General features: G+C 46.6%; 2 protein-coding genes across 2 annotated transcripts in view; one reads left to right on the forward strand and one right to left on the reverse strand.

Annotated features, from left to right (window-relative positions):
- Positions 1–1,425: 1,425 nt before the first annotated feature.
- On the forward strand, positions 1,426–2,304 carry LOC119517552 (cytochrome c oxidase subunit 6A2, mitochondrial). Its single transcript, XM_037814373.1, has 3 exons — positions 1,426–1,524; positions 1,744–1,880; positions 1,976–2,304. The coding sequence occupies exons 1-3, from the start codon at positions 1,452–1,454 to the stop codon at positions 2,057–2,059; spliced, it is 294 nt and encodes a 97-aa protein (XP_037670301.1). The 5' UTR covers positions 1,426–1,451; the 3' UTR covers positions 2,060–2,304.
- Positions 2,305–2,981: 677 nt separating this feature from the next.
- Positions 2,982–26,747, reverse strand: part of ITGAD (integrin subunit alpha D) — a 43,256-nt gene continuing 19,490 nt past the window's right edge. The window contains 23 exon segments of the mRNA XM_037813821.1: positions 2,982–3,400; positions 3,870–3,980; positions 4,255–4,356; positions 4,501–4,614; positions 5,619–5,696; positions 5,821–5,928; positions 6,087–6,165; positions 8,784–8,867; positions 8,966–9,045; positions 9,158–9,259; positions 10,964–11,105; positions 11,338–11,411; positions 12,209–12,340; positions 12,591–12,745; positions 13,618–13,775; positions 13,858–13,988; positions 14,641–14,850; positions 14,949–15,089; positions 15,279–15,421; positions 15,535–15,664; positions 16,901–16,974; positions 17,161–17,311; positions 17,414–17,567. Coding sequence (XP_037669749.1) covers positions 3,320–3,400; positions 3,870–3,980; positions 4,255–4,356; positions 4,501–4,614; positions 5,619–5,696; positions 5,821–5,928; positions 6,087–6,165; positions 8,784–8,867; positions 8,966–9,045; positions 9,158–9,259; positions 10,964–11,105; positions 11,338–11,411; positions 12,209–12,340; positions 12,591–12,745; positions 13,618–13,775; positions 13,858–13,988; positions 14,641–14,850; positions 14,949–15,089; positions 15,279–15,421; positions 15,535–15,664; positions 16,901–16,974; positions 17,161–17,311; positions 17,414–17,567 — 2,734 coding nt within the window. The 3' untranslated portion in view covers positions 2,982–3,319.

Here is a 26,747-nt window from a genome sequence, read left to right on the forward strand (position 1 = left end):
GCAACTGGAGGAAGAACTTCATTATAGCCCGGTGAGGGCTCAGGAATAATTTAGCAACAAGTTGTAATAGTTGACTGTTCAACAGTATTTAAAAACAAAACCAAACCTAAGAAAGTTAAATGGAAGCTAGTGTTCATTTTAGAACAGGAGGAACAGAACTGGAGCGCCTTCTTGAAAATGTATCATCCTCATTTTTCTTTTCTAAAATTCAGGTTATATACATATGACCATATCAGCCCTGGATGAAAGCTGAGGGAATTCTATCAAACTGTAGTTCTGAAAAGGCATGTCTATAGGGCTAACCAAAGTAACACGATTCTAGTATTCATTAAATACATGTTTTTTGAACACCTACTTCATTTTGGGTTCTGTGCTGGGTACTGAGGAGAGAAAAGTGAACAAGGCAGACATTGTCCCTGCCCTGTCTTGTAGCTTTCTAGGGACATGCTTTGATACAAAGTTCATTCAGGCCTGTGTAGGCTTTCTTCTGTCTTCTCCAAGTAGTCAGATTTTTCAGACTGAAATAACATACTTGTCAGGTTTGGGGCAACCCAGCATCTTTTGAATACTCTTCCTATATTCCCACACTCTTCTCTTTGATACAATTCTTGATTCCCTAAGGCAGAGGTCAGTACTTAATTTCCCAGTCTTTCTTGCAGCTAGGGCCTGTTGACCTAAGTGCTGCCAAGTGGTGCACCCAAATGATTCTTTCATTCTAAAGACAGTAACCTGAGGAACATGCTTTATGAAGAATTCATTTTCAAGGAGGGTGGGTGGGGTGGAAGTATCTGGCTTTCTGGGCTGCAGTGATGAAGCTTTTGGCATCCAGTGTCCAGCAGTATGAGCTGCGGTGGCATCTCGTTGCAGCTGTCCACAGAGTGGTTTGTTCCCGTCTGTGGCGATTTTAGGTCTCTTCAGCCAGACCAAAGATACCCGTGAGCTACCTGAGATTCTTAATTGCTGATATTTTTACAACTAGAGTGAATTCTTTGCCAAGTACTACAACCAATATATACTCAAATATTTTGTAATGTACCAGATGCTAAGTTGGCCACTTTGGTGAAAATCATTTAAGACTTGTTACACATTTTACAGATGACAAAACTGAGACTCAAAAAAACACTTAATTCATTCAACAAACATTTATTGAAGGCCTACTGTGTGCCAGGCACTGGGAATAGAAAATTGAACAAAAGAGTTCCCTGCAACTATAAAATAGAATGGAATAATGCATTTTAAGTGTTCCTTTGCCAAAATAAGAGCCACAGTCCAGCAGCTGTCTGGAGAAAAGGACTTCAGGCCAGGCAGGCCCCATTTTAAATATAGAAAGCCCCTAAAAATAGCCACCCTGTTCCAGACTCAACAGGTGATTGGCTCAAAAGGAGGGGAGGGGCACTTAGGCCACAGTGAAGGAGAGCGAAAGGACAGCGCTGTTGTCCTTTTCCACAGCAATGGCGCTGCCTCTGCGGTCCTTGAGCCGGGGCTTGGCGAGCACAGCCAAGGGAGAGCACCGAGGGGCAGGAGGTCAGTGGGCCCCGGGCTGACCCCGTGGCGTCCTGACTTTGACCCCCCCCCTCCCCAACCTCCCCAACCTTCCGTCCTATCCCCCTCCACCCTCCAACCCCCACCCCACCAGCCTCTAGGTCCCTCCCGGGACCCGGAAACAGCCCCCGCCAGCCACCCTCTCCCCTTGGGCCCCACTTACCCTTCTACCGCTCTCACCCCACCTTCCCCTCCGCTCAGCCAGCACCTGGCGCCTCCTGACCTTCGTGCTCGCACTCCCGAGCGTGGCCCTCTGCACTCTCAATTCCTGGCTCCACGCGGGCCACTGTGAGCGCCCCGAGTTCAAACCCTACCACCACCTCCGCATCCGCACCAAGGTAGGGGGCCCTAGGCCTCGGCGCGCGGGCGGGCAAGGGGGCTGCGGCGGGGACGCCAGGCCGGCCCTGACCACCCGCTCGCCTTCTCTCCACAGCCCTACTCCTGGGGTGACGGCAACCACACCCTGTTCCACAACCCGAGAGTCAACCCTCTTCCCACGGGCTACGAGCAACCCTGAAGCCCCGGAAGAACCCCCGGGCGCAATAAAGGTGGTGGGGCCGGTAAGCTCCGACAACTCCGCGGCTGGCTGGCTCTGTGGGCGAGGTCGGAAGGCGCGTGCGCGGTCCTTGGTGGGCGTAGGGGCGCATGCGCGTAGTGCGGTTGGCGTTCCTCGTGCGTCCCGAGGCGGTAGCTTTTCCCGCCTCCCTTACTTGGGAGGTGCTCGAGGGAACAAGAACGTCCTTCATGAACAGGTAGGAGATTCTGGCTGTCACCCCCTTGCCTATTCATAATTAGGTCTCTAGGCTGAGGAGGGCTTTCATCTTCACTGAATCCTCACAGTGACTCTGGGAGGAAGATAGACTTTTGGTTCCCGTTCTCCCGAGGAGGCAACTAAGATTTTCAGCGATTAAATGGCTTAAGTTAGGGCATCTCGTCAAAGGCCCCACCAGAGCCCCCAGGTCTGCAGACCCTGAACTACCACTTTTTGTCAGGCATGGACTGCCTGAGCCTACAGTATATGTGAATCCCAGTTATTTGGAGATAACCCTGATTTTAAACATAGTGTCCATAATTCTACTGTGAAGCCTCATGATGTAATTCTGGATTTAGGTTATTTTGGTCATTCTCTGTGTCCACCTTCAATGGGTCTTCTGTATAAGTGTGTGAAATCAGATGCTCTTTTCTGGATGCCTGGCTCTCCTGGCTTCTGGGGACCCTGTTCAAGGGGCCATTGGCACATACAAACTCTAGACATTTCCTTCGCCTCCTAGGACAGTCTGCTGACTTGCCATTACCAAGGAGTCTGAAGCTTGTGCTGAAACCCCTCATCAATACATACCCATATAGAGCTTCCTTTGACCCCCTTCTCTGATACTATTCACAGCTCCATTAAGAAAAGACCCCAGTCACCTGAGAGAGAGAACTTTTTCTATACCCACAAGCAGGTTCAGCCAACTATTTCTAGAACAGCACTCAGGTCTCTGAATTAGAGCTCTTCCATACATGGAAAATGGGTTATAAACATCTTCATTTAATGTGACAGTTCTTATATGCAGGAAGATTCATGCTGGCATTGTGCTTGTTCCTGTACAAAGAGGGTTGTCGCTGAAGAAGCTGGACAGATGTGTAAAAATGTAAAACTCTCTCTACTCCTTGGGATGGTGGTTGAGCACCTGATAGGTGGAACAGGCCAGTCCAGTTAGACCTGTGTGGAAGTTGTTCCAATAGAAGTAGATTTGTGGGCCGTGAGGGTAGAAATTAGTGGGAAAGTACATTATTAAGACAAAGGCAAATTTGTAGCAACATCTTCAGCCTTGTTATCCAGCATTTGTTTGTAGTGACGTTTGAAGAAGCCAAGCTACAAGGGGAAATCAGAACAGCTGAAAGTCAGGAGTAGGAAGAAGCTGAGAAGGAAGAGTAGGAGAAGGGAACAAAGCTAACTTTTATTTGTGTGCTAGAACATTTATTTATGTGAACAACAGCTATTATACGTTGAATATCTACTGTGTGCCAATCCAATACTAGCCAGACTGCACACACAGTCTGTAAGAGTAGAGCAGAGACTTCCGAATCAGGCAGGCCTCTGCACACCTCAGCCTCATTTCTGCCTTGGATGTAGGCATTATTATCATTTCAAAAATGAGGAAACAGGCTCAGAGAGGGTGAGCAACTTGCCTAGCAGTAAACAGCGAGTAAGTAATAGCATCAAAATGCACCCCCACACCTGCCTGAATCCAGAACCTGGGCTCTGCCCATTGTCCTGCCCTGTCTGTTGGCGGGCTTGGGTTGGATACTGGTGGTGTCAACAGTGGCGTGAAAATACTCACCTTGTACAGCACGGCTGCAATGAGAGCCAGTAGCAGCAGACCTCCTATGGAGCTGCCCACAATGAGGGGGATGGGGTCATAGACCTCGTACTCTTCCAGCACAGTCTTTGTCTGATTTGAGAGCAACCCCATCAGAAAGCATCAGGCCTCTTTCTGGCCCAGATGCCTCCTGGGTTCCCCAACCTTTATCACCTTTCCCTCCTTTCCCCAAGCCCTGCTCCAAGGGGTGAGATGCAGAAGCACTCTTGGGCTTAGGGACAGCTGTCCTGCCCAGAGACCTTCATCCTTCCTCTCCCTCCAGGCCTTCAAACCCCCAATGAGGCATCCCAGATTTAGCATCAGGAGCCCTTTGACCAGCCGCTGCTGCCCGCTACCCAGTCACTACCTGGGCTCTCATAAATGCCTCCTGTCCCGGAAGCTGGGAATACACAGATCTGTTGAACGTGATTTCAGCCACACTCGTGACCAATACCTTCTTCTGCATTGTCTGCAAAAGAGAGGGGGGAAGGCTGGAGAACTAGCTCTGGGGAAGGCTCAGAGTTCAAGAAATGCCCTGGCTCTAGACCAGACACCAACTCATCAGACACTCCCTAAACCTGGGGGAGGGGCTCTGCTGTTGGGCCCTACACACCTGACTGACCCAGCCAAAGCTGAGGTTGCCCTTCAGGACGAAGTCAAGTTCCTCCTGGATGCCGAAGGAGGGGATGTCACAGCGGAACCTCAGGCAGACAGCAATGGAGCAATCCTTGTGACAAGAGAGGAATGAAGTTGGAAAGGGTCTTGACTTGGGAAGTACAGAGTAAGGAATTTGACCTCCAAAGAGAAGTCTGGCTTTTGTCCCAGCTATGGGTGGGTAACCTCTAAATCCTTGGATAGTTTATGCTAACGAGACGGCTCAGAGTGGGACTGGCCCCGTGGGTAGTCTTGGGGTGGGGCCGGCCGTCCATGTGATAGAGGGTTGGGGCTTTGAGCCCACCATCTGGGAACAGAAGGGAGGCTGGAAATCAATTCAATCAATCATGCCTATATAATGAAACCCCAATAAAAACCTTTGAGAGCCAGTAGCAGCAGACCTCCCATGGAGCTGCCCACAATGAGGGGGATGGGGTCATAGACCTCGTACTCTTCCAGCACAGTCTCTGTCTGATTTGGGAGCAACCCCATCAGAAAGCATCAGGCCTTCAACACCGAAGGTCGGTTGAGCTTCCCTCGTTGGTTATCCACACCTCCTAGGGTGACGCATCCTGACTCCACAGAGAGAGAACATTGGAAGCTTCACCTCTGAGACTCTTCTAGTCTCGCCCCATGCATCTCTTCTTTGGAATCCTTATTTGATTCCTCTTTGCTATAATAAAACTATAACCATAAATATAGTGCTTTTCTGAGTTCTGTGAGTCATTCTAGTGAATCATCAAGCCCAAGGGAGAGGTGGGATCCCCGAATTTGTAGCCAGTTGGTTAGAAGCACAGGTGGCCCTGGAAAGCCCCAAACTTGTGGCTGGTTTCTGAAGTGAGAGCAGTCTTGTGGGGACTGTGCCCTTGACCTGTTAGGACAAACTCTGAGTCATTACAGTCACAATTGCATTGCAGAGAGGAACCATGGGGGAAAATTTAGGTCTGTCAGATTTGAGATGGGGAATAGATGAGCAAACACAGGATGGATATACAGCTCTGCATTCTAGCAGTATGTTTCCCTTCACCCCCCAAATGCACAGTTGGTCCTGCAGTGCGGGGCTGTGGCCTTTCTTACCAGCAGGGCACTCTTTGGAATCTGGGCCAGGAAGTCAGAATGCTGGGGAGGTTCCGTCTCTGACACACAGGGGAGACTCTAGGAAGAGAGAGAAACACTTTTAACCACAGAATGATACACGTTTCACTGGCAAGAAGGTATGAGGTATTGGGGGATCTGACCCTGGGGAGAGGGAGGGAGGTGAAAAAAGGAGGGCAGACACCTGCGGAGGGGCCACCAAAGCCACATCCCACACAGCCACGCTGCCAAGCTGGATGGGAACCCGGAAATGGACGCTGATGGCCAGATCTCGCTGACTCAGGTTATTCACCTGCAGAAAATTGAGAGAGCTTTTTGTGCTCCCCAGAGCAGCCCAAATCCCACTTCTTTCCTGACCCCACCACTTGGCTCCTCTCCATCTTTCCACACCAACTTGCAAATTTATCAGCACCATGGGAGGGCAGACATGGGGGTCCCCCAGCCCCTCACGCGGTATCGGTGCTCAGCCTCTTTCCTGCTCCTCTGCTCAAAAGTTGAGAAGTTGAAGTACTTGGTGGATTCTTCCTGCCTGTAGAGAGAGGGTCTGTGGGTGAAAAACAGCCCTGAGACCATCCCCAGTTGTGCCCCAGCCTGCTGCTGAGGGCTCCGTTGGGCCCAGGAGATGACCCAAGGATGTAACGATCATCCTCACATCCCTCTCCAGCCTCAGCTCCAGCTGCTCCCTGCCCGATGTCATTTGCCCCAGTCACTTGCAATTACCAGGGTCTCCCCTCGATATTCCCTGGCTCTCTCACAGCCCCATGACTTTGCTCAAGGGCTTTCTTTTGTTTGGCATGTCCTTATCCACCCCACTTCTGGAAAATTTCACTTAAATCCCAACGCAGACATCACCTCCCATGATGTTTATAAACACTTTCCTACAGAGAAAAGGCTTTCACACTGCTTTCTCCAGTAGGTACGTGGATGGCCTCAGGTAATGCCGTGGCCAGAACAGATAAGCCTAAGGGGGCTCCAGGGGATGCTGGCTGGATCACTCAGGCAAAAATGGAGTGAGAGCCCCTCTGTGATGGGAATGAAGAAAAAAGATGTGGCTATCCCGGGGCAGGTGAATAAAGGTGGGGGAAGATGGAGCATGAACACCAGTCCACAGCGAGGGCATAAGCATGCCAGGCTGCACATGGGCATTCATCTGTCCATCCATCCATCGATCCATCCATGCCTTCATTTGGTAAACACTTACCACATGCAGGCCATGTCCTTGGCCTTGGAGAGTCAACAGGCAACAAGACCTAAACCCTCAGTGTCTAATATCTTAGGGCAATCAAGCAGACAAGCAGAGGGACCTGCATGTTTCGCCAGCACCTAACACACCGAAGCCAGAGCAGCCACGCAAGGACTCCCCGGGCCACACCAGCTCTCCCAACAATGTGACTGTGGGCTCATGGTTACAAACAGAGGCTCTGGAGCCAGACCACCTCGGCCCAGACCTCAGCTCCACCACTTCTTGCTGGAATCACTTGAGACAAGTCACTTAGCCCCTCCGGAGCCCTGTCGTTTCTCCCTCTTGAAAATCGGGGTGCTAATAATACTGCTGACCTCTTATCAGCCTCATGCTGAGGGCTGCCGGGTGCAGCACTTATTAAGTTCTCCACCCATGTCAGAGTTTAGCTTGCTCTTCATATGCTAGCCTTCCTCCCTGCTGCCCACCCCAACCCTTCTCTCTCTGCTTCAGTTTTCTCACCTTAAAATCTTCCAGTTCTAAACCTCCTTTCAAGTCCGAGTAAATAGCCCAGCTTTCCCCAGTCCTCAGAGTCGTACCATGTGGGGCCATGGCTACCATTCACCAACTGAATGACAGGGTCAAACTACTTAACCTCCTGGTTTCTTTCTGGGTAGAGTGAGGATAATAGTAACTACCTCATAGAGTTATTGGGAGGATGAAAAATGAAGGAATACATGTAAAGTGTGTAAGACGTTGCCTGGCACATCAGAAGTATATACGACTGTAAATTCTTATTATAAATGTCAGTATTCACCCATGGACAGAAGGGGAGATTCACACATGGAGCTTGGAAGGGCCATGATACTACCTGACCCCCTCCCCATTTTCTCTAAAAATTCACATGCAGCAGCAGCGACAGCAGCCACCCCTGCCTCAAAGCGATATTGCAAACTGCTGACCAACCTGCCAAACCTTTGAGGTTTTTTCATCTAGCCCAGTGTGAGGGGGCCCCTTGCTCCACCTGCAGCCTGCCCCACCCCAGCTCCGCGACCCGCCTTCAGAATGCAGAGCAGCTGCCGACTCTGTGGCCCACCTCGGCCTTGAGCGCCTGGAGACCTTCTCCGCAGGTCCCCACACCTCGGCTCTCCTCTGAGCTTTCTAGTGGCCTGACCTTCCTTTTCTTCTGTGTGGTGACAGACCACATCCTGTTTAGGCACAAGCTCCCCACTTCAGAGTACCCTGGGGAGCTTTGATCTCAATCTAGCAGCTTCGCTTCAGGCATGAAAGAGAGGATGGCTGCCTGTGCAAGGAAGCCCGCCGGTTGGAGGGAGGGGAGAGGAGGCCCGGATGCATCAAGCTATGTCTCCTGGCGCCCAAGCCAGCAGCCAATCCTCAGTACTGGGAAGAATCAAGAATTACTAGTAACCAGTATGTGTACAGAGCTGAAAGAGCTGGGTTGCTATGCTTGATTGGGTAACTAAGGGAATAATAAGAATGTATAAAATGCCAGAACAAATCTTCAAGGGAAAGAGAGGCCTTATGTCTTGGAAAGGTGATAGCAGATTGTTTCTTTAATCCCCTAGGAAACCAGTGTGAAAGAATCAACTGCAAACTCAATATCAGATACAGAGTGGGTCTTTTCTTTACTTCCTGCCCTCAAAAATATGACCATTAAATTTCAGAATCTACTAAAGTGAAAACTGCTTTGAAATGAAACCTAACAAATTGAGATTTTCACTGTTAAATAAAGATAATCACAATATTTTAAAATAAAAACCTTCCCATCAGTTAATAAAACAGAAAAAAAGAAAGGAGAATTACAGTGTAAATATATGGCTGGTGACCCCATTAACATTCCCATGTGAGGCATCAGAGGGGCCAGCTTGGGTGCCTGTCCTCTACAGATCGGGGTGCCAGCCATGGAAAAAGGGCAGAATCCAAGGGGAGGACCAGGGATTAAGCACCTGCTGATCACTGTGTAGACGGCATATTTCACCGGGAGCTCCAGCTGGAAAGAAGTCTTGCTGGTCACCGGCTTGTTATTCTCACTGGAGAAAAGGATAGGGGCCCGATTGGGAAGGGATCCAGGAGAAAAGTCTCCAGCCGGGGCCTGGGTACACCATCCCTGGGGCTGGCCCGGGCTCACCTGCTTGCAGTAGCTGTCAGAAGTAGCCTGTCTCCCAGGATGGCCTTGGAGGAGACATCGAATGTGACTATGAAGGTGCCCTGAGGGAAGAAGGAAGAAGGAATGGGAAGAGGGAAGGTCATGGGGGAGTGAGCAAAGGGGGATGGGTCAGGACAAGGGAGAACAGTAATGAGGATTTGGGGGAGCATGGACCTCTTTGCCCTCTTGGAAGATGGGGTGGTTGATGCTGCAGCTGCTGCTCCTGAGGCTCTCATTCTCAGTGGGTGCTGACTCACATGCCAGGCGCAGTGGGTGCTGATGGGGTTGGTTGTAGGGGAGGAGAATGGATTTTTAAAAGTTAACCACATGCATATATGGGCTTGATTAATCACTCTAAAATTAAGACATTCTGTTTATTAAAAGAAACTATAAAGAGACTGAAAAGACTAGTCACAGAATTGGAAAATATATATGAACACATATAACTGGAAAAAGACTAGTAACCAGAATATGTAAAGAGCTCTTACAAATCAATAAGAAAAAGATGGACACCCCAATTAAAAAAAAATAGGGAAAAGATTTGGGCAGTTGCTTCTCCAAAGAAGAAATCAAATGACTAAGAAATATATGAAAACATTCTCATTCTCTCTGGTAGACTGATAATGGCTCCTAATCCCTGGAAATCCCTGTAAATGTTACCTTATAAGGAAAAAGGGTCTTTGCAGATGTGATTAAGTTAAAGATATTGAAGTGGAGAGATGATCCTGGATTAGCCAGGTGGACCCTAGATGCAATCACATGTATCTTTACAAGAGGGAGACAGAGGGAAATTTGACTACACACAGAGGAGAAGGCAATGTGAAGACAGTGCAGAGAGAGATTTGAAGATGCTGGCCATAAAGAGCGATGCATCCACAGGCAAAGGAATGCCAGCAGCCACCAGAAGCTGAAAGAGGCAAGGAATGGACTTGCCCCTAGAGCCCTGAAGGGAGATGAGCACTTTCAACACCTGATCTCAGTGTAGCGATGCTGATTTCAGACTTCTGGCCTCCAGAACTGGGAAAGCATAAATTTCTGTTATTCTAAGCTGCTAAGTTTGTGGTAATTTGATATACCAAGTTTGTGGTTGTTTGTTCTAATGAGGAAAGTAGTACAACCTCAGTAGAGAAATACAAGTTAAAACCATGGGGAAACACTATTACTCACCCACAAGATTGAGAAAAATTAAAAGTCTTACAATGCTAAGTGTTGGGGTGGATGGAAAGCAACAGGAACACTCATACACTGCTGATGGAAGTGTAAATAGGTAAAAAAAAACTTTGGAAAATGCTTTGGCATTACTTAGTCAGTTGAAGATACATATATTCAATGGCTCAGCAATTACACTTGTGGTATATACCTTCCAGAAAATTATGCATAGAAAATATGCACCAGGATAGATATTCAAGATGTTCATGGCCAAGAGCAATGCAAATGACCATTAGTCAGAGAATAAGTAAAGAATTTATGGTGTATTCATGCAAAGGGATTCTATACAGCAATGAAAATGTCCTACAGCTACACAAAACAACATGGGTAGATTTCACAGCTATAACATGGAGGGAAAGAGGCAAGACACAAAAGAGTAGAGACAACATGTTCCCATTCATTTAAAGTTCCAATATTGACACAACTGAAGAGTAATATTTAGGGATGCACTCATGGGTGGGTAAAACTATAAAGAAACACAAGGGAATGATTATCACAAAGTCAAAATAGTGATTATCTTTGGGGAGAAGGTGGGGTTATGATGGGAAGGGCACATGGGGAGAGGGCTTCTGGGAGTACTGGCCATGTTTTTATTTCATGACCTAGATAGTGACTGCATGGATAGTTGCTTAATAATTATTCATTAAACTGTATATGCATTTTATGCACTTTTCTGTATACTTCATAACAGAAGAAGAATTAAAGGGAGCCTACTACAACCTAGAACAGGGGAGAGGACCCAGCCTGCTGGAGCCCAGGAGAACTGTTTACCTGCATCCTTAAGAACCGCCGATAGGACAGTCCTGGAGGGTAGTAGAAGTTGATCATGGTTCCATAGGAGTCCTCGCCCTCATTCCTCACAGTTACTGTCACATTGACCTCCAGTGAGCTCCCCACCAGCAGGGTCTGCAGGCTGAAGGGGGAAGGACAAGACCGAGAGTATGACTTCATTGGAAATAGATTTGAATTGGATCGGGTGCAGGGGCAGGATTATGGGACCTCATGACCTATGAGCTTATAATATTCCAATCAAAATAATTTCTTTGTTAGAAGGAGAGGCAAAGGAGAGCATGAGCACTTCTCATCCTTTGAGGGTGGGAGACTCAGAAGCTTGAGTTCTGGATAAGAAAGGAGATAGACCTCACCCTGAGAAGCTGAGGCTGACACTCAGGTCTGCTTCACAGGGGCGATCTTGACCACAGTTCTTCTCAAAGGGGAGCTGCACCAAAACAGAATATTCTCTTCCCATCTCACTTCTTCATCTTTCTCCAATCTGCTCATTAGAAGTACTCACAAACAACAAGTATTACTGAGCACCTATTCTGTACCCAGCACTATACTAGACATTGACAAGGAGTAAGGGTAGAAGGGGGAAGCAGGATGAAGCATAAAGGAAAGATAAGACAAATCCTTGACTTCAAGAAGCATAAAGTCTAGTTGAGGAGTCAAGGCCAACTCATACTAAAACCATTATTCAGCAAACATTATTAAGTGCCAAGAATGGGACAGGTACTACACTGGGTGGGGGATTGGGGCAGGTGGAAACTACAAGTGAATTAGACATGACTCTTGCTCTCAAGGAACCTATAATCTCAAGACACCCCAATGTAGATGCAGATTAGCATGAGGCAATATTATGATGGTAGAATACAGAGCCAGAGAAGAAGCAGCAGATACTGGGTGTGGTTTTCAAAAAAGAAGTAGACAAGATTGGGACTTTGAGGACTGGTGAAGGTCTTTGAGGTGGAGAGAAGAAGGAAACGTTTTCCAAATGAGAGCTACAACATGCACAAAGGCATGGAGGTAGGAATGAGAAAAGTTGAGAAGTTTCTACAAATGAGGTTTATGTTGGGGTAAAGTGGGTAACCAGCTGGGATGTGTGTAGGGCTTTAGAAGCTGGGAGGAGGTGTTTGGATTTGATGTAGTTGGTGGTCAATTAGGAGCCATTTAGGTTCTTAAGCACATGGGGATGTAATAAGAGTCAGCGCATCCTTGGGACTTCATAGGAAGACTCACAGAAGCAGTGAAGAGGTCCTGTGAGCCCACAGCCAGCATGGGACGAAGGTTCCAGGATGAGGCTATGGGCTCTCCCACCAGGGAGAAGTTGAGGCGTAGGATGATAGGGCTCACCGAGTCCTCCACACATTCCTGAGGGACAATGGGCTTCAAGAACTATCTTTCTTCTTACTTTCTGCCATTGTTGCTTCTCCTGCACTGCATCCATTCTCTGCTGTCCAGATATCCTCCACCCGTGCTGGCAAGCAGAGGTCTCCTGCCCCAATTTTCCTGTCTCCAGCCCCAGTTCTCCCACCTTCCCAACTCACTCAGCAGAAGATAGAGATGCTAGAGGCTAGCCTGGGCTCCTCCCTCCCCCCTTCCCAGAATCCAAAGTTCTCACTGGTAAAAGCAGCTTCACGGTTTCACAGTGCTCCCCCAGCCCCAGGGTTTTAACTCGCGTCAAAGTCCAGTTCTTGCTCTCATTGAAAATGGCACGAGAAATCAGACGGCCTGGGTCCAATGCCAGGTCATAACTGATGGAGCTTTTGACATCACCTGAAGTGGAAGGGATAGCCAGAGGATGGAAAGGCAGAGAGAACCTAGGATTTTGTTTTTCATGCAATAAATGTTTGCTGAGCACTTTCTACAGGGCTTGAACTCTACCAGGGGCTGGAGGCCCAAGAGGAGAAGAAGATGAACGTGGTCCCTGCCCTTATGAAGCTCACAGTCTAGCAAGGGAGACAAGTACATGGGCCATGACATTGGAGAGTGGTCAATGCGAGGACCAGCCTTCTAGTGTCCCTGAGAAGGGCAACCTCACTCAGCCCTGGAGCTTCAGAGATGCCTTCCTGGGGAGGGCCAGTGATGAGCTGAGGCCAAGTGAAGAGTGGGGAGGATGTCTACATCATGGGAATAGCAGGGACCAGAGGGACAGGGAGGCTGGCACACTTACAAAACAGAAATATCAGCCTGGCCAGAATGTATGGAGTAAAGGGAGTGGAATGAGGTGAGGCCAGAGTGGCCAAATCAGAGAGGGCATCAGAGGGAAGGATTTGTGGTTTTACAAATGCCAGGGGGAAGGCATTTGAGAAGAATAAAGTAGGGGAGTGAGGAGACCAGATTTGCATTTTCGGACCCCTCACTCTAGTTCCAGTCTGGAGAATGGGTTAGAGAGTGCAAGGATCCAGGGGGAAAACAGCTCCAAATTTTGCTACTTCCATCTAGGTAGGAAAGAGAAGTGGGAGACAGAACCAGCAGGCCTGGGTGTGGGGATAGGGAGAGAAAAGGCCCCCTGGTTCCTGGCATGAGCAGCTGTGTGGATGAGGAGGTGAGATTCAGATTCAGGCCCTGTCAGTCCTGAGGATAGGGCTGGGGGCCCCTGGGGCTGGTGGCGGGGTAGGAACTGGGTCCATTAGGAAGGAACTCACCCAGCCGGTCCAGGGAGCTTTTGTGGATAGTTAGACAGACTGTGGCGTCCCCCGCTGCCAGGGCGGTGCGCTCCTCTTCCCAGCACCTGTACACAGACTTCGCCACCTCCGCGGGGGTGAATCGCATGGCCACGCCGACTTTCAGCACCGGCCGGCTCCTGAGGGCGGAAGTGAGCAGGGGCTGCGGACCGGGTGGGGTTCTAGGTGAGGAACAGGGTCTGGAGGGGAGGGGGCGGTCACCTGAGCAGGAGCACTTGCCCCCGGGCCCCCACAGCCAGGTCCACCAGTCCATCCTGGGTTAGGTCCTGACCCCCGCTCAACGACTGCCCAAAATACTGGAGCCTGGGAGAGAGCGGGGGGCCTGTGATCCGCTGGCCAGAGAGGGAAAAGAAGTGGGAGTCAGGGGATGGTGACTGGAAAGGATTGAGAAAGGCGATCTGGAAAGGAGATCACAGGGCAAGGTGATCAGAGATGAGGGGGTCGGAGTGGAAAGTGGAGCGAGGGACTTGGGGGTCTCCTGCAGAGAGAAGAGGGCTCCTTTGGTCCAACCCCCTTGAGGGCACAGGTTAACTGGGAAATAAAACAGGAACACAGTAGATTTATTTAGTCATTTTCTGTGTTCATTGATAAATATATGACGAATGGAGTCCTTAACCATTTTCATTGTCTATCTTTCTAGAGGCCTGTGGAGTTGGTTTTATCATTTCCACATTTCATAGGCAAAAACTAAGGCTTAAGTCAGACTCTTTCCCAAGGCCCTATAGCTCATCGGGGGTTGGACTGGGGTCTGACCCCAAAGTCCGATGACTCTTCCATTCAGGGGCTCACAATGACTGAAGTCTGTTTAGAGCCAAAGGAGAGAAGAGAGATGAGTTGTGCTTAGCTGGGCCTGGGGATTCAGGGACATAAATCACCAGAAAAGGGAGGGCAATGGCAGCTGCAAAGGTGGAGTGGGGTAAACCTGAGACAGGATAACGAAGTGGGGTAAAAGAGGCTGAAGCCTGGGGGGGGGGGGGGGCTCACCTGGCTGTGGGAGGGGCTAATGCCCAATCCTGAGGTTCCATGAAACAGGTAGACAGCGCCCTGGTTATCTTGCTCCCCCGGGGCCCCGATGGCCACATCCATCAGCGTGTCCCCATTCACGTCCCCCATCACTGTCAGGGCCGCCCCAAAGCGGCCCCAGGGTTGGCGCTGCTCCCCGCGGAGAATGGCCTCACACTGCCACTTAGCACGCTGCAGAACAAAACCAGTGCCAGGTGCCAAGGTGGGCCACCCCTCCACCCCCCACACCCAGACCACCATCCCCAGCCCAGGCCCTGTCAGCCACTCACCCCTCTGGGGAAGGGGCAGACAGACACTTGACCTCCCTGAGTCTGTTCGTAGTAATGGGGTGCCCCGATGAGGACCAGGTCCGTGTTGCCATCTCTATCCACATCCACGGAGCAGAGGGAGGCCCCGAAGTAGGAGCCGATCTGGAGGGCAGAGCCTGGGCTCATCCTGCCTGCCCTCCCACAGACACCTCCTCTGCACCAGGTCCCGCCTCTCCCCAGGCGCCGGGACCTTCCCACACGGGCCCCCAAGCCCATTCATCTTTTCCCTCTCAGCCCTGCCTTCCTGCCCGCCCTCATGTTCCCCCCACCCCAGCTTCCTCCCCACCCTACCTGGGTCCCTGTGACTTCAGCCTTCGGCACCCATTGCCCAGAAGCCTGGGTGAAGATGACCGCCTTCCCGGTGTGCTGGTGGCGGGGAGCCCCCAGGACCAGGCTCTGTGCCCCCTTCCAAAGGGCCAGCTCGGTGGAGTAACCTGGGGTGGGGGGTCGGCCTCAGCACAAAGGCTCCGATCCCCTCCCCCGGGCTCCTGCCCTCCCCGGGCAGCTCCCACAAGCCAGCCTGTCCCACAAGCCAGCCTTTTCTCACCCAGGTAAGAGTCCTGCATGTCCACGTTCTCCTGAGACATGTTGATGAAGATGGGGCTCATATTTGGGGGGTACAGGAAGGCACCTCCAGACCAGCCGAAGCTCCCCACAGCCCCCAGAACTGGTCCATCCTGGGGAAGAGGATTCCAGGGCTGAGAAGGCTGGAACAAGCAGACGGCGTATTCCAAACAAATCCCTGTCCCCAGTGCTACTCATTATTTGCATTCCTCCTTTTCTTCATCCCCAGCCTTCACCAGCAGCCTCAATGCTCTCGGACTCTCTCAGTCTATCCCCACACTTCCCACCACCCTCACAGCTCTTCCTACCCCCCATATTACTCTCCTCTGCTTCATCTTCCCTTGCCCCAGAAGTAGATTTCCTCAAACCCAGACATGCAGCCACGCCTGCTGGAAAACCAAGGTGGCTCCCCGTCACCAAGCCTCCGAGGGTGGCATCAAGGACCTTCCCAATTAATCCCTGTGGAGTTACCTCTGTTCCTTTTGGCCTGGAACATCTCTTTCCCCTGCTCTGTTTCTAGAACTCACTCTTCTCTCTGGAAGAGGGGTCACCTCCTCTGTGAAGTCTGCCTCAGCTCCCCCAGAGTTGAAAGGTGTTTCCTGCTCTGCATTCTTTGTTGTCTTTTAAAAAACTTTTTATTATGGATGATTTAGAACATATACAGAAGTAGAAAGATGAATATAATGAATCCCTCAGTACCCATGGCCCAGCTTCAGTGATTAGCTCATAACCATCCTTGTTTCATTTCTATCAGCCACCTCTGTCCCCAGAGCATCTCAAAGTAAATCCCTCAGGACACTTTGAACAGTCTGTGTTGTCATTTCTTTGGTCTGTATGTCTGGTCCTTTGCACCTCTCCAGCCCTCTCCTTCCCTGCTCCCCATTACTCACTCTGCTCCAGTAATGCTGGCCTTTTTATCTCTCAAACACAGTAACCTTGCTCCTGCCTCAGAACCTTAGCACTTGCTTTCTCCTCTGCTTGGAGCAATCTTTCCCCAGATTTTTCCAGGGCTGGCCCTTTCTCATCACTCAGGCTCAGTTGTTACTCCTCAGGCCTCCTCTGACCACCTGCCTTTCTCTATCCAACACCCCATTTTAATGTCTTTGTGACACTTTGCATAATCTGAAAGTTGTACACTAGAATGCACATGCTCCCTGAGAGCAGGCACTTACCTATCCTATTCTCCGCTGTGCTCCTGACATCTAACATGCTGCCTGTATGTCTCTCCCCTACTAGACTGTGAGCTTGAGGTCTGCTTTCTGGTTCACTTCTGGGTCCCAGCTCCCAGCCCAGAGCCAAGCCCTGAGTTGGTGCCTGAGACCCGTTTATCCAGCACATGCTCTACGCACCATTGTGAGGACTGAGCTGAAGCCCTCTTGCGACATCTCATGCTGGAAGGAGCTGCTTGTCCTCGACTGGGTTCCTGTGGGGGGGACAGGTCACTTAGGCATCTGGAGGCTGTGAGACCATGAGGACTCAGAGCAGAAGGCAGAGAATGTGTTCAGGGGCTTGGCTTCCAGGGAGCAGTTTTTGGTGAACATGAAGATGGATGGGCTTTCAGGATTGTGGGGGCCATTGGGTCAGGAACCTTTTCCTGACCAGGCCCTACCCTCGATGGCAAAGATCTTCTCCTGCAGCTGTTTCTGGATGCTGCCCAGGGCTGCAAAGTTGTCCACCTTGAACACGTGGTCCTTTGGGGGCGCCGAGCCAATGGTGTTCAGCTCCTGCTTAGCAGCAGCTTCCTGGAAAGCAACTCCCACCTGCAGAAGAGAGGCAGCTGAGTGGAGGAGCCCGCAGGCTTTCTGCCTGGTGAGGCACAGGCTGAGTTTGGGGGAGAGGGAGTAGTGAGGAAGAAACCTCACCCCGATGGCGTAGCGGATGATGCCGGCTTTCTCAGCCTGAGGTATGACATCCTTGTATTCCTGGGGGTCTCTGTATTTCTGCCCATCAGTGATGACAATGAGGATCTTCTGGGCACGTTTGCGGGCCCCGTTCTTGCTATGGAATAGTTCTGTCCTGTCAGAGAAGAAAGCCAGATGACTCTACTGAGAAGGGATGGATTCTGGAAAGAAGTCATTTGCAGTCCTAGAAGCTCAGCTGGAGATGTTGGAACTCCTGGTACCCAGACTCTCTCAGTCTTGTTAAGAATCAGTTCAGCCTGTTTTGAAAGTCACATTGGCAATAATGACTAAAGCCAATAATCATGGTTTATTTATATGCTTATATAAAGTTACTTATATTCTTTGTTCCTTAAAGTCCATCCACTGAAGATGGTGGAATTGGGAGCTCTAGGTTTCAGGTTCATCCTCTAGGGCAGCTAGTAAACAGCCAGAAACTGTCTGAAACAACTGTCTGGGGGCTCTGGAGACCAGAATAACACTGTACACCATCCAGGGAAGAACAGAAGGAAGAGACTGATAGACTGTGGTGACGCTGCAGAGGCTGGTGCCCAGGCCCCACCGGCATGGCAGCCTACCCTGTGGCCACTCCCTGGCTGGAAATAGAAATCCTCTTTCCCAAGAATGGGGAGGGGGGCACAGCTGGTACTGATTGTGGCTTTTGATTAGTGAATTTGGATTGCTGGGTTCCAGCTCTGAGGACAGTTACATTCAGCCTGCCCAGATAGAAAGCAAGTGGCAGCCTCTGTTTCAGTCCCATCCCCAGCAGTGGGGGAAGTGGGACTGAATTAGAGACACAGTGCTTTCTTGGGGTGGCAGGGGACAGTTTGCTGAAGGGTGGCTCTTCCCTCAAAAGGCAGGGGTGGAATGGCCCAGCGCAGTTTGTGATTTTTGATTAGAGAATTTGGACTACTGGGTTCCAGCTCCGAGGGCAGCTGCAGTTTCAACATGCCCAGGACAGAAAGCAGCCTCTGTTTCAATCCCACCCCCAGCAGGGGAGGAAGTGAAGCTGAATTAGAGACATGGTGCCTTCTTGGGGACAGTTTGCTAAAAGTTGGCTCTTCCCCAAGAAGTGGGACGCAACCCAGTGCAGTTTGTGGCTTTCAATTGGGGAACTCAGATTGCAGGGTCTGGGACATGAGCAACACTTTCAATCTGCCCTGGCCCAAAGCAGCTGGCAGCCTCTGAAGAAAGAGCTAAAATTTAAGACCTAACTGTACACTTGGAGGGACTAGAAAAAGAACAGCAAACCAACACCAAAACAAACAGAAGGAAAGAAATAACAAAGATTAGAGCAGAAATAAATGAAATTGAGAATAAGAAAGCAATAGAGAGAATCAACAAAACCAAAAGTTGGTTCTTTGAGAAAATCAATAAAATTGACAAAGTCTTGTTGAAGAGACTGTTCTGTCCCAGTTGAATGGCTATAGTAGACTTGTCAAAAATCAATTGACTTTAGGTGTTAGCTGGACTGACAAAGAAACAAAGAGAGAAGATGCAAATAAGTAAAATCAGAAATGAGATGGGGGACATTATTACTGATCCCACAGAAATAAAAAAAATCATAAGAGGATACTATGAACAATGTATGCCAACAAATTAGATAGCTTAGATGAAATGGACAAATTCCTAGAAGCACGTGAACAGCCTACACCAATTCAAGAGGAAATAGATGACCTCAACAAACCAATCACAAGTAAAAAGATTGAATTAGTCATCATAAACCTCCTAAAACAAAGGAAAAGCACAGGACCAGACAGCATCACAGGTGAGTTCTACCAGTCATTCCAAGAAGAATCAATACCATTCCTTCTCAAACTCTTCCAAAAAATTGAAGAGGAGGGAACACTACCTAACTCATTTTATGAAGCCAACATCACTCTATTAACAAAGCCAGATAAAGATGCTACAAGGAGAGGGGATCCAAGATGGCAGATTACGAGAGACAGAGCAAAATTCTCCTCCTTGAAAAACACTGAAGGACAGAAAGTGCTCCAGAACAGTGGCTCCAGGGTTCCACTGGCTGGGCAGGCACTTCTACACCCATAGTGACTGTGTACTTGGAGAAACTAAGAGGCTGCATTCAGAGACAGGTGAATGTTCAGCCTGGAAAACCGCTGGGTAATGGGCAGCTGGAGCCACAGACAAGTGTGACGGGGAGTAGCCTTCCATGCCCCAGGCACCCTCCTCAGTCCCTGGCATGGGTGATAACCCTTCGCAGATCCACAGACAAGAGCACCCTGTGCCAGGGATGGGACTTTGGAGCAGGCAGGTGATCATGGAAGGAGGTAGTTTCCATGCCCCAAGCAGCCATCTTTGCAGCTGGCTGGGAGACACCCTTTCACAGCACCGCAGCCAAGAGCTTCCTTGGGGGAATTTGGGATTCAGCAGGCTTGTGATAATGCCCACTCTTCCTACATGGAAGCCCACAGTGTGCACAGTCTAGAGACAGGGGTGCCACACAGATGTGCCAGGAGCCCTCCCCCAATCCCAGGGACTCAAGGGCCCATGGCAGACAGGGACTACAGGGAATCTGAGCTGGAGGATGAGATGTGCAGGTCTGTAGCCCCAGGGTACTCCACTCGCAGCCCCAAAATGGCCAGGACCACTGTGTCCTGGAGTGGACTGTCTGCCAAACTACACAGGGCATGCCCCCCACCCACAGGGTGGTCCCCACTGGACATGGAAAATTAGTGCACTGATTGGACCTCCACATGGTTTGGGCCCCCAGTCAGTGCACAGATGAAGTTGGGGAGAACTGGATTGAGGGTAAGAGGTGGCTCAGGGACACCGTCTGCTGGTAGGTCAGGGAAAGTGCACTCCACCAAGCTGTAGCTCTGTCAAATTACAGATAAATTTTCAAATAAGCCTGCATATCCTAGAAGAACTCTATCAAGATAAGCAAATGCCAAGAGGTCAAAAACAACAGAAAATTATAAAGCATATGAAGAAACCAGAAGATATGGATAACCCAAATTAAGAAAACCAGAGGAGACACAGAACTTGGAGCAATTAATCAAAGAAGTACTCACAAACATCAACATCATGGCTCAGGATATAAAGGACATGAAGAAAACCATAGAAGAGCATAAAGAAGAATTTGCAAGAGTAAATTAAAAAAATAGCGGATCTTTTGGAAATAAAAGATACTGTTGATCAAATTAAAAAGATTCTTGAGACACATGATACCAGATTTGAAGAATCAGAGGAACAAATTAGCGAACTTGAAAATGGTGTGATGCAAAGTGAAAGCACACAAGAACGAATGGTGAAAAAAATAAAAAAATTTGAAATGGATAGCAGGGAAATGGTGAACAACATGAAGTGCACAAATATAAGAATCATTGGTGTCCCAGAAGGGGAAGAGAAGGGTAAAGGACTAGGAAGAGTATTCAAAGAAATTGTTGGGGGGAACTTCCCAACCCTGCTAAATGACCTAGATATGCAAATCAAAGATACCCAATGAACTCCAAATAGAATAAATCCAAATAAACCCACTCTGAGACATATTCTGATCAGGTTGTTAAATGCTGAAGAGAAGGAGAAAGTTCTGAAACCAGCAAGAGAGAAGTGATTCAACACATACGAGGGAAGCAACATAAGACTAAATAGTCACTACTCAGCAGGCACCATGGAGGTGAGAAGGCAGTGGTAAGACATATTTAAAATTCTGAAAGAGAAAAATTGTCAGCCAGAATTCTTTATCCGGCAAAGCTCTCCTTCAAAATTGAGGAAGAACTTAAAATTTTCACAGACAAACAAATGCTGAGAGAATTTGTTAACAAGAGACCTGCCTGCAAGAAATACTAAAGGGAGCTCTAGCAGCTGAGAAAAAGAAAAGAGAGAGAGAGTTCTGGAGAAAGGCACAGGACTGAAGAGTTTTGGTAAGGGTACCTTAACGGAAATAGAGAAAGGGGAAAAAAACTGAAGGAAAAGATGGCTGATTCAAGAACTGCCTTCACAGTAATAACATTGATTGTGAATGGATTAAACTCCCCAATTAAAAGACATAGATTGGCAGAATGGATTAAAATATGAATCATCAATACGTTGCGTACAAGAGATTCATCGTAGACCCAGCGACAGAAAGAAATTGAAAGTGAAAGGATGGAAAAAATATTCTATGCAAGCTACAGCAAAAGAGAGCAGGGATAGCAATATTAATTTCAGTTAAAATAGACTTTAAATGCAAGAATGTCATAAGAGACAAAGAAGGACATTATATACTAATAAAAGGGACAATTCACCAAGAAAAAATAACAATCATAAATGTTTATGCACCCAATCAAGTTGCTCCAAAGTACATGAGACAAACATTTGGCAAAACTGAAGGAAGCAAGAGATGTTTCTCAATAATTGTGGGAGACTTCAATACAGCATTCTCTCCTATAGATAGATCAACCAGACAGGGGACCAATAAGGAAACTGAGAACCTAAACAATGTGATAAATGAGTTAGACTTAACAGATATATAGAGAGCATTATATCCCAAATCACCAGGATATACATTCTACTCTAGTGGTCATGGAACTTTCTCCAGAATAGATCATATGCTGGGGCATAAAACAAGCCTCAATTAATTTAAAAAGATTGAAATTATACAAAGTACATTCTCTGATCACAGTGGAATACACCTGGAAGTCAATAACCATCAAAGATCTAGAACATTCACAAATATCTGGAGGTTAAATAACACACTTCTAAACAATCAGTGGGTCAAAGAAGAAATTGCAAGAGAAATTGCTAAATATCTAGAGATGAATGAAAACAAAAATACAACATATCAAAACTTATGGGATGCAGTGAAGGTGGTATTGAGGGGGAAATTTATAGCTCTAAATGCATACACTAAAAAGGAAAAAGAGCTAAAATCAAAGAACTAATCAGAAACAGAAGAAGCTAGAAAATGAACAGCAAACTAATCCTAAAGCAAGCAGAAGAAAAGAAATAACAAGGATTAAAGCAGAAATAAATGATATGGAGAACAAAAAACAAAACAAACAAACAAACAAAAAAACAATAGAGAGAATAAATAAAACCCAAAGTTGGTTGTTTGAGAAGATCAACAAGATTGACAAGCCCTTGGCTAGACTGGCAAAGTCAAAAAGAGAGAAGATCCAAATAAACAAAATAATAAATGAGAGAGGGGACATTACTGTGAATCCTGAAGAAATAAAAAAAAAATCATAAGAATATACTATGAACCACTGTATGCCAAACTAGATAATTTAGCAGAAATGTATGAACAAACTAGACTGACCAGAGAAGAAATAGAAGACCTTAACAATGAAATCACAAGCAAATAGATCCAATTAGTCATCAAAAAGCTTCCTACAAATAGAAGCCCAGGGCCAGATGGCTTCACAGGGGAAATCTACCAAACTTTCCAAAAAGAACTGACACCAATCCTACTTAAATTCTTTCAGAAAACTGAAGAAAATGGAACACTACCTAAATCATTTTATGAAGCCAATATCACTCTAATACCAAAACCAGATAAAGGTGCTAAAAGAAAGGAAAACTACAGGCCAATCTCCCTAATGAATATTGTGCTGGTTTGAATATATTATGTTCCCCAAAACGCCACTATCTTTGATGCAGTTTTGTGTGGGCAGGAAATGTATTGGTGTTGATTGGGTTGGAGACTTTTGATTGGATGTTTCCATGGAGATGTGATCACTCAACTGTGGGCAAGATCTTTCATTGGATAGTTTCCATGGAGGTGGGGCCCTGCCCATTCAGCGTGGGACTTGATTAGTGTACTGGAGCACTATATAAGCTCAGAAAGGAGCAAGCTTGTTACAGCCAAGAGGGACACATTGAAGAATGCATGGAACCTGAGAGAGGAGCTGTGGCTTACAGAGACATTTTGGAGATGAACTTTGAAAGCAGACTTTTGCTCCAGAGAAGCTAAGAGAGGACAGACGCCCCAAGAGCAACTGAGAGTAACATTTTGGAGAGCAGCTGAAGCCTAGAGAGGAACATCCCAGGAGAAAACCATTTTGAAACCAGAACTCTGGAGCGGACACCAGCACGTGCCTTCCCAGTTAACAGAGGTCTTCCGGACACCATTGGCCATCCTCAATGAAGGTACCCCCTTACCTTGGGCACTTCATGGCCTTAAGGCTGTAACTTTGTAACCAAATAAACCCCCTTTATAAAAGCTAATCCATTTATGGCATTTTGCTTAACAGCAGCATTAGCAAACTAGAACAGATTTAGATGCAAAAATTCTCAATAAAATAATTGCAAATCAAATCCAAGGACACATAAAAAAAAAAAAATCATACACAGTGACCAAATGGGGTTCATTCCAGGCATGCAAGAATGGTTCAACATAAGAAAATCAATCAATGTAGTACATTACCAAATCAAAAGGGAAAAATGAAATGATCATCGCAATAGATGCTGAAAAAGCATTCAAAAAAATCCAGCATTCTTTTTTGTTAAAAACACTTCAGAAGGTAGGAATTGAAGGAAACTTACTCAATATGATAAAGGTCATATATGAAAAACCCACAACCAGTATAGTTCTCAATGGTGAGAGACTGAAAGCCTTCCCTCTAAGATCAGGAACGAGACAAGGATGCCCACTGTCACCACTATTATTCAACATTGTGCTGGAAGTTCTAGTCAGAGCAATCCAGCAAGAAAAAGAAACAAAAGGCATCCAAATTGGAAAGGAAGTAGTAAAACTGTCATTATTTGCAGATGATATGATCTTATATTTGGAAAACCCGGAGAAATTGACAACACAACTTCTTGAGCTAATAAACAAATTTAGCAAAATGATGGGATACAAGATTAATGCACAAAAGTCCGTAATGTGCCTATACACTAGAAATGACTTAACTGAAGAGTCACTCAAGAAAAAGATTCCATTCCCAATAGCAAAAAGAGTCGAGAGGCTATTCTGGAGTTTTCTCTTATGCAAGCTCCAGCCAGACATCACAACTGGCCACAGCATGCCATACCCTTACCAAAAGTAGTCCCTAAACACCTAGGTCCCTACCTGATACTCTATAAAAGATACACTCACTAAGTTTTATCTTTCAGAAACTTAAATCCACCAGAGTGTTCCTATACCAGACAAGTCCTAAAACCTAGAGGCAACAGCTTCTTTAAGATCAGCTATCAGATGTGGCCCCTTCCTCAAACTGTTTTCACCCCCTTTTAATATGAACAAGTTAGGGTGCTCACTGCCTAGACACCCCTGAAGATAGAGAAAGAAATAAGTGAGAGGAACGAGTAGCAAAAAACAAGGTAAGATTGAACAAAGGTCTATGAATACTGAAACTTTATATAAATATAAAGTTGCAACTAAAAGAATATATATATATTTGGTTGCTGGGGATTTGGAATGACTGGAAGGAGGTAAATGACATGGTGGAACTGTAGCCTATGGCATCCCTTGGGATTTGCTCTACGGCTGCTCGTTGAATTATGCCTTGAAGGTCTTCACCCTTCTGTGTGTACCTTGTATTGCACAATAAGGAAAGAACTGAAATTGTGGAACTGTAACCCATAACAATTTTTGATATTGCCTATATGACTGATTGTTAAGCTGTGCATCGAGAGATGACACCTTTCTGTATGTATGTTACATTTTAAAATAATGAAAATGACTAAAGTTGTGGAACTGTGACCCATGCCATTCTTTGAGATTTGCTCTGTAACTGCTTGTGAAATTGTACATTGAAAGTTATCACTGTTATGTATATATGTTGAAGTTCACAATTTTAAAAAATGGGGAAAAAAGGACATGACTAAACATAATGTGTTATTCTTGGTTGGATATTGGAACAGGAAAAAGTGAAAAAATGGACAAAATCCAATTAGAGTCTGTAGTTTACTTAATAGTACTGTACCAATGTTAATTTCTTAATTTTTACAAATATACCATGATTATGTAACATGTCAACAATAGGGAGAGCTGGATGAATAATATAAACTAATGGTATTATTTATAGCAAAGCATAAATCTAAAATTATTTCAAAATAAAACATTTTTTAAAAGTAAAAAAAAAAAGGTGCTACAAGGAAAGAAAATCACAGACAAATTTCTCTAATGATATAGATGCAAAAATCCTCCACAAAATAGCTGGCAAATTAAATCCAACATCACATCAAAAGAATTATACACCATGATCAAGTGGGTTTTATCCCAGGTATGCAAGAAAAGCAATTAATGTAATACACCACATTAACAAATCAAAAGGGTAAAACCACGTGATCATCTCAGTTGATGCTGAAAAGGCATTTGACAAAATCCAGCATCCTTTCTTCATAAAAAAACTTTGAAAGATATCAACAGAATGAAAATTCCTCAACATGATAAAGGGCGTATATGAAAAACCCACAGCTAGCATTGCATTCAGTGGTGAGAGATTGAAAGCCCCCCTCTAAGATCAGGAACAAAACAAGGATGCCCACTGTCACCACTGTTATTTAACATTGTGCTAGAAGTTCTAGCTAGAGCAATTTTAGGCATGAAAAAGAAATAAAAGGCATCCAAACAGGAAAGGAAGGAGTAAAACCTTCACTATTTGCAGATGACATGATCCTGTATTTAGAAAGCGACCCCCCCCCAAACAAAACAACCAAGACAAAACCACTGGAGCTAATAAAAGTTCATCAAAGTGGCAGGATACAAAATCAACAAGAAAAAATCAGTAGTGTTTCTATACACTGCTAATGAGCAATCCGAGGAGGAAATCAAGAAAAACTTCCATTTAAAATTGCAACTAAAAGAATCAAATATCTAGGAATAAATTTAATGAAGGACATAAAGGACTTGTACACAGAAAACTACAAAACATTGCTAAAAGAAATCAAAGAAGACCTAAATAAATGGAAGGACATTCTGCGTTTATGGATTAGAAGTCTAAGTATCGTTAAGATGTCAATTCTACCCAAATTGATTTACAGATTCAGCACAATCGCAATCAAAATTGCAACAGCCTGGTTTGTAGAAATGGAAAAGCCAATCATCAAATTTATTTGAAGGGTAAGGGGCTCCAAATAGCCAGAAACAACTTGAGAAAGAACAGAGTTGGAAGACTCACACTTCCTGACTTTAAAGCATATTTCAAAGCTACAAGAGTCAAAACAGCATGGTACTTGCATAAAGATAGATATGTCAATCAATGAAATAAATTGAGAGTTCAGAAATAGACCCTCACACCTGTAGTCAATTGATTTTTGACAAGGCTACCATATCTACTCAACTGAAACAGAACAGTCTCTTCAACAAATGGTGCTAGGAAAACTGGTTATCCATGTCCAAAAGAATGAAAGA

Source organism: Choloepus didactylus, chromosome 21 (genome assembly GCF_015220235.1).
Source record: "Choloepus didactylus isolate mChoDid1 chromosome 21, mChoDid1.pri, whole genome shotgun sequence".
Taxonomy (NCBI): Eukaryota; Metazoa; Chordata; class Mammalia; order Pilosa; family Megalonychidae; genus Choloepus; species Choloepus didactylus.

Coding starts and splice junctions, on each gene's coding strand:
- LOC119517552 (XM_037814373.1), top strand. CDS start 1,452: ATGGCGCTGCCTCTGCGGTCCTTGAGCCGGGGCTTGGCGAGCACAGCC. Junction 1,525..1,743: donor AGAGCACCGAGGGGCAGGAG/GTCAGTGGGCCC, acceptor CCCTCCGCTCAG/CCAGCACCTGGCGCCTCCTG. Junction 1,881..1,975: donor ACCTCCGCATCCGCACCAAG/GTAGGGGGCCCT, acceptor TTCTCTCCACAG/CCCTACTCCTGGGGTGACGG.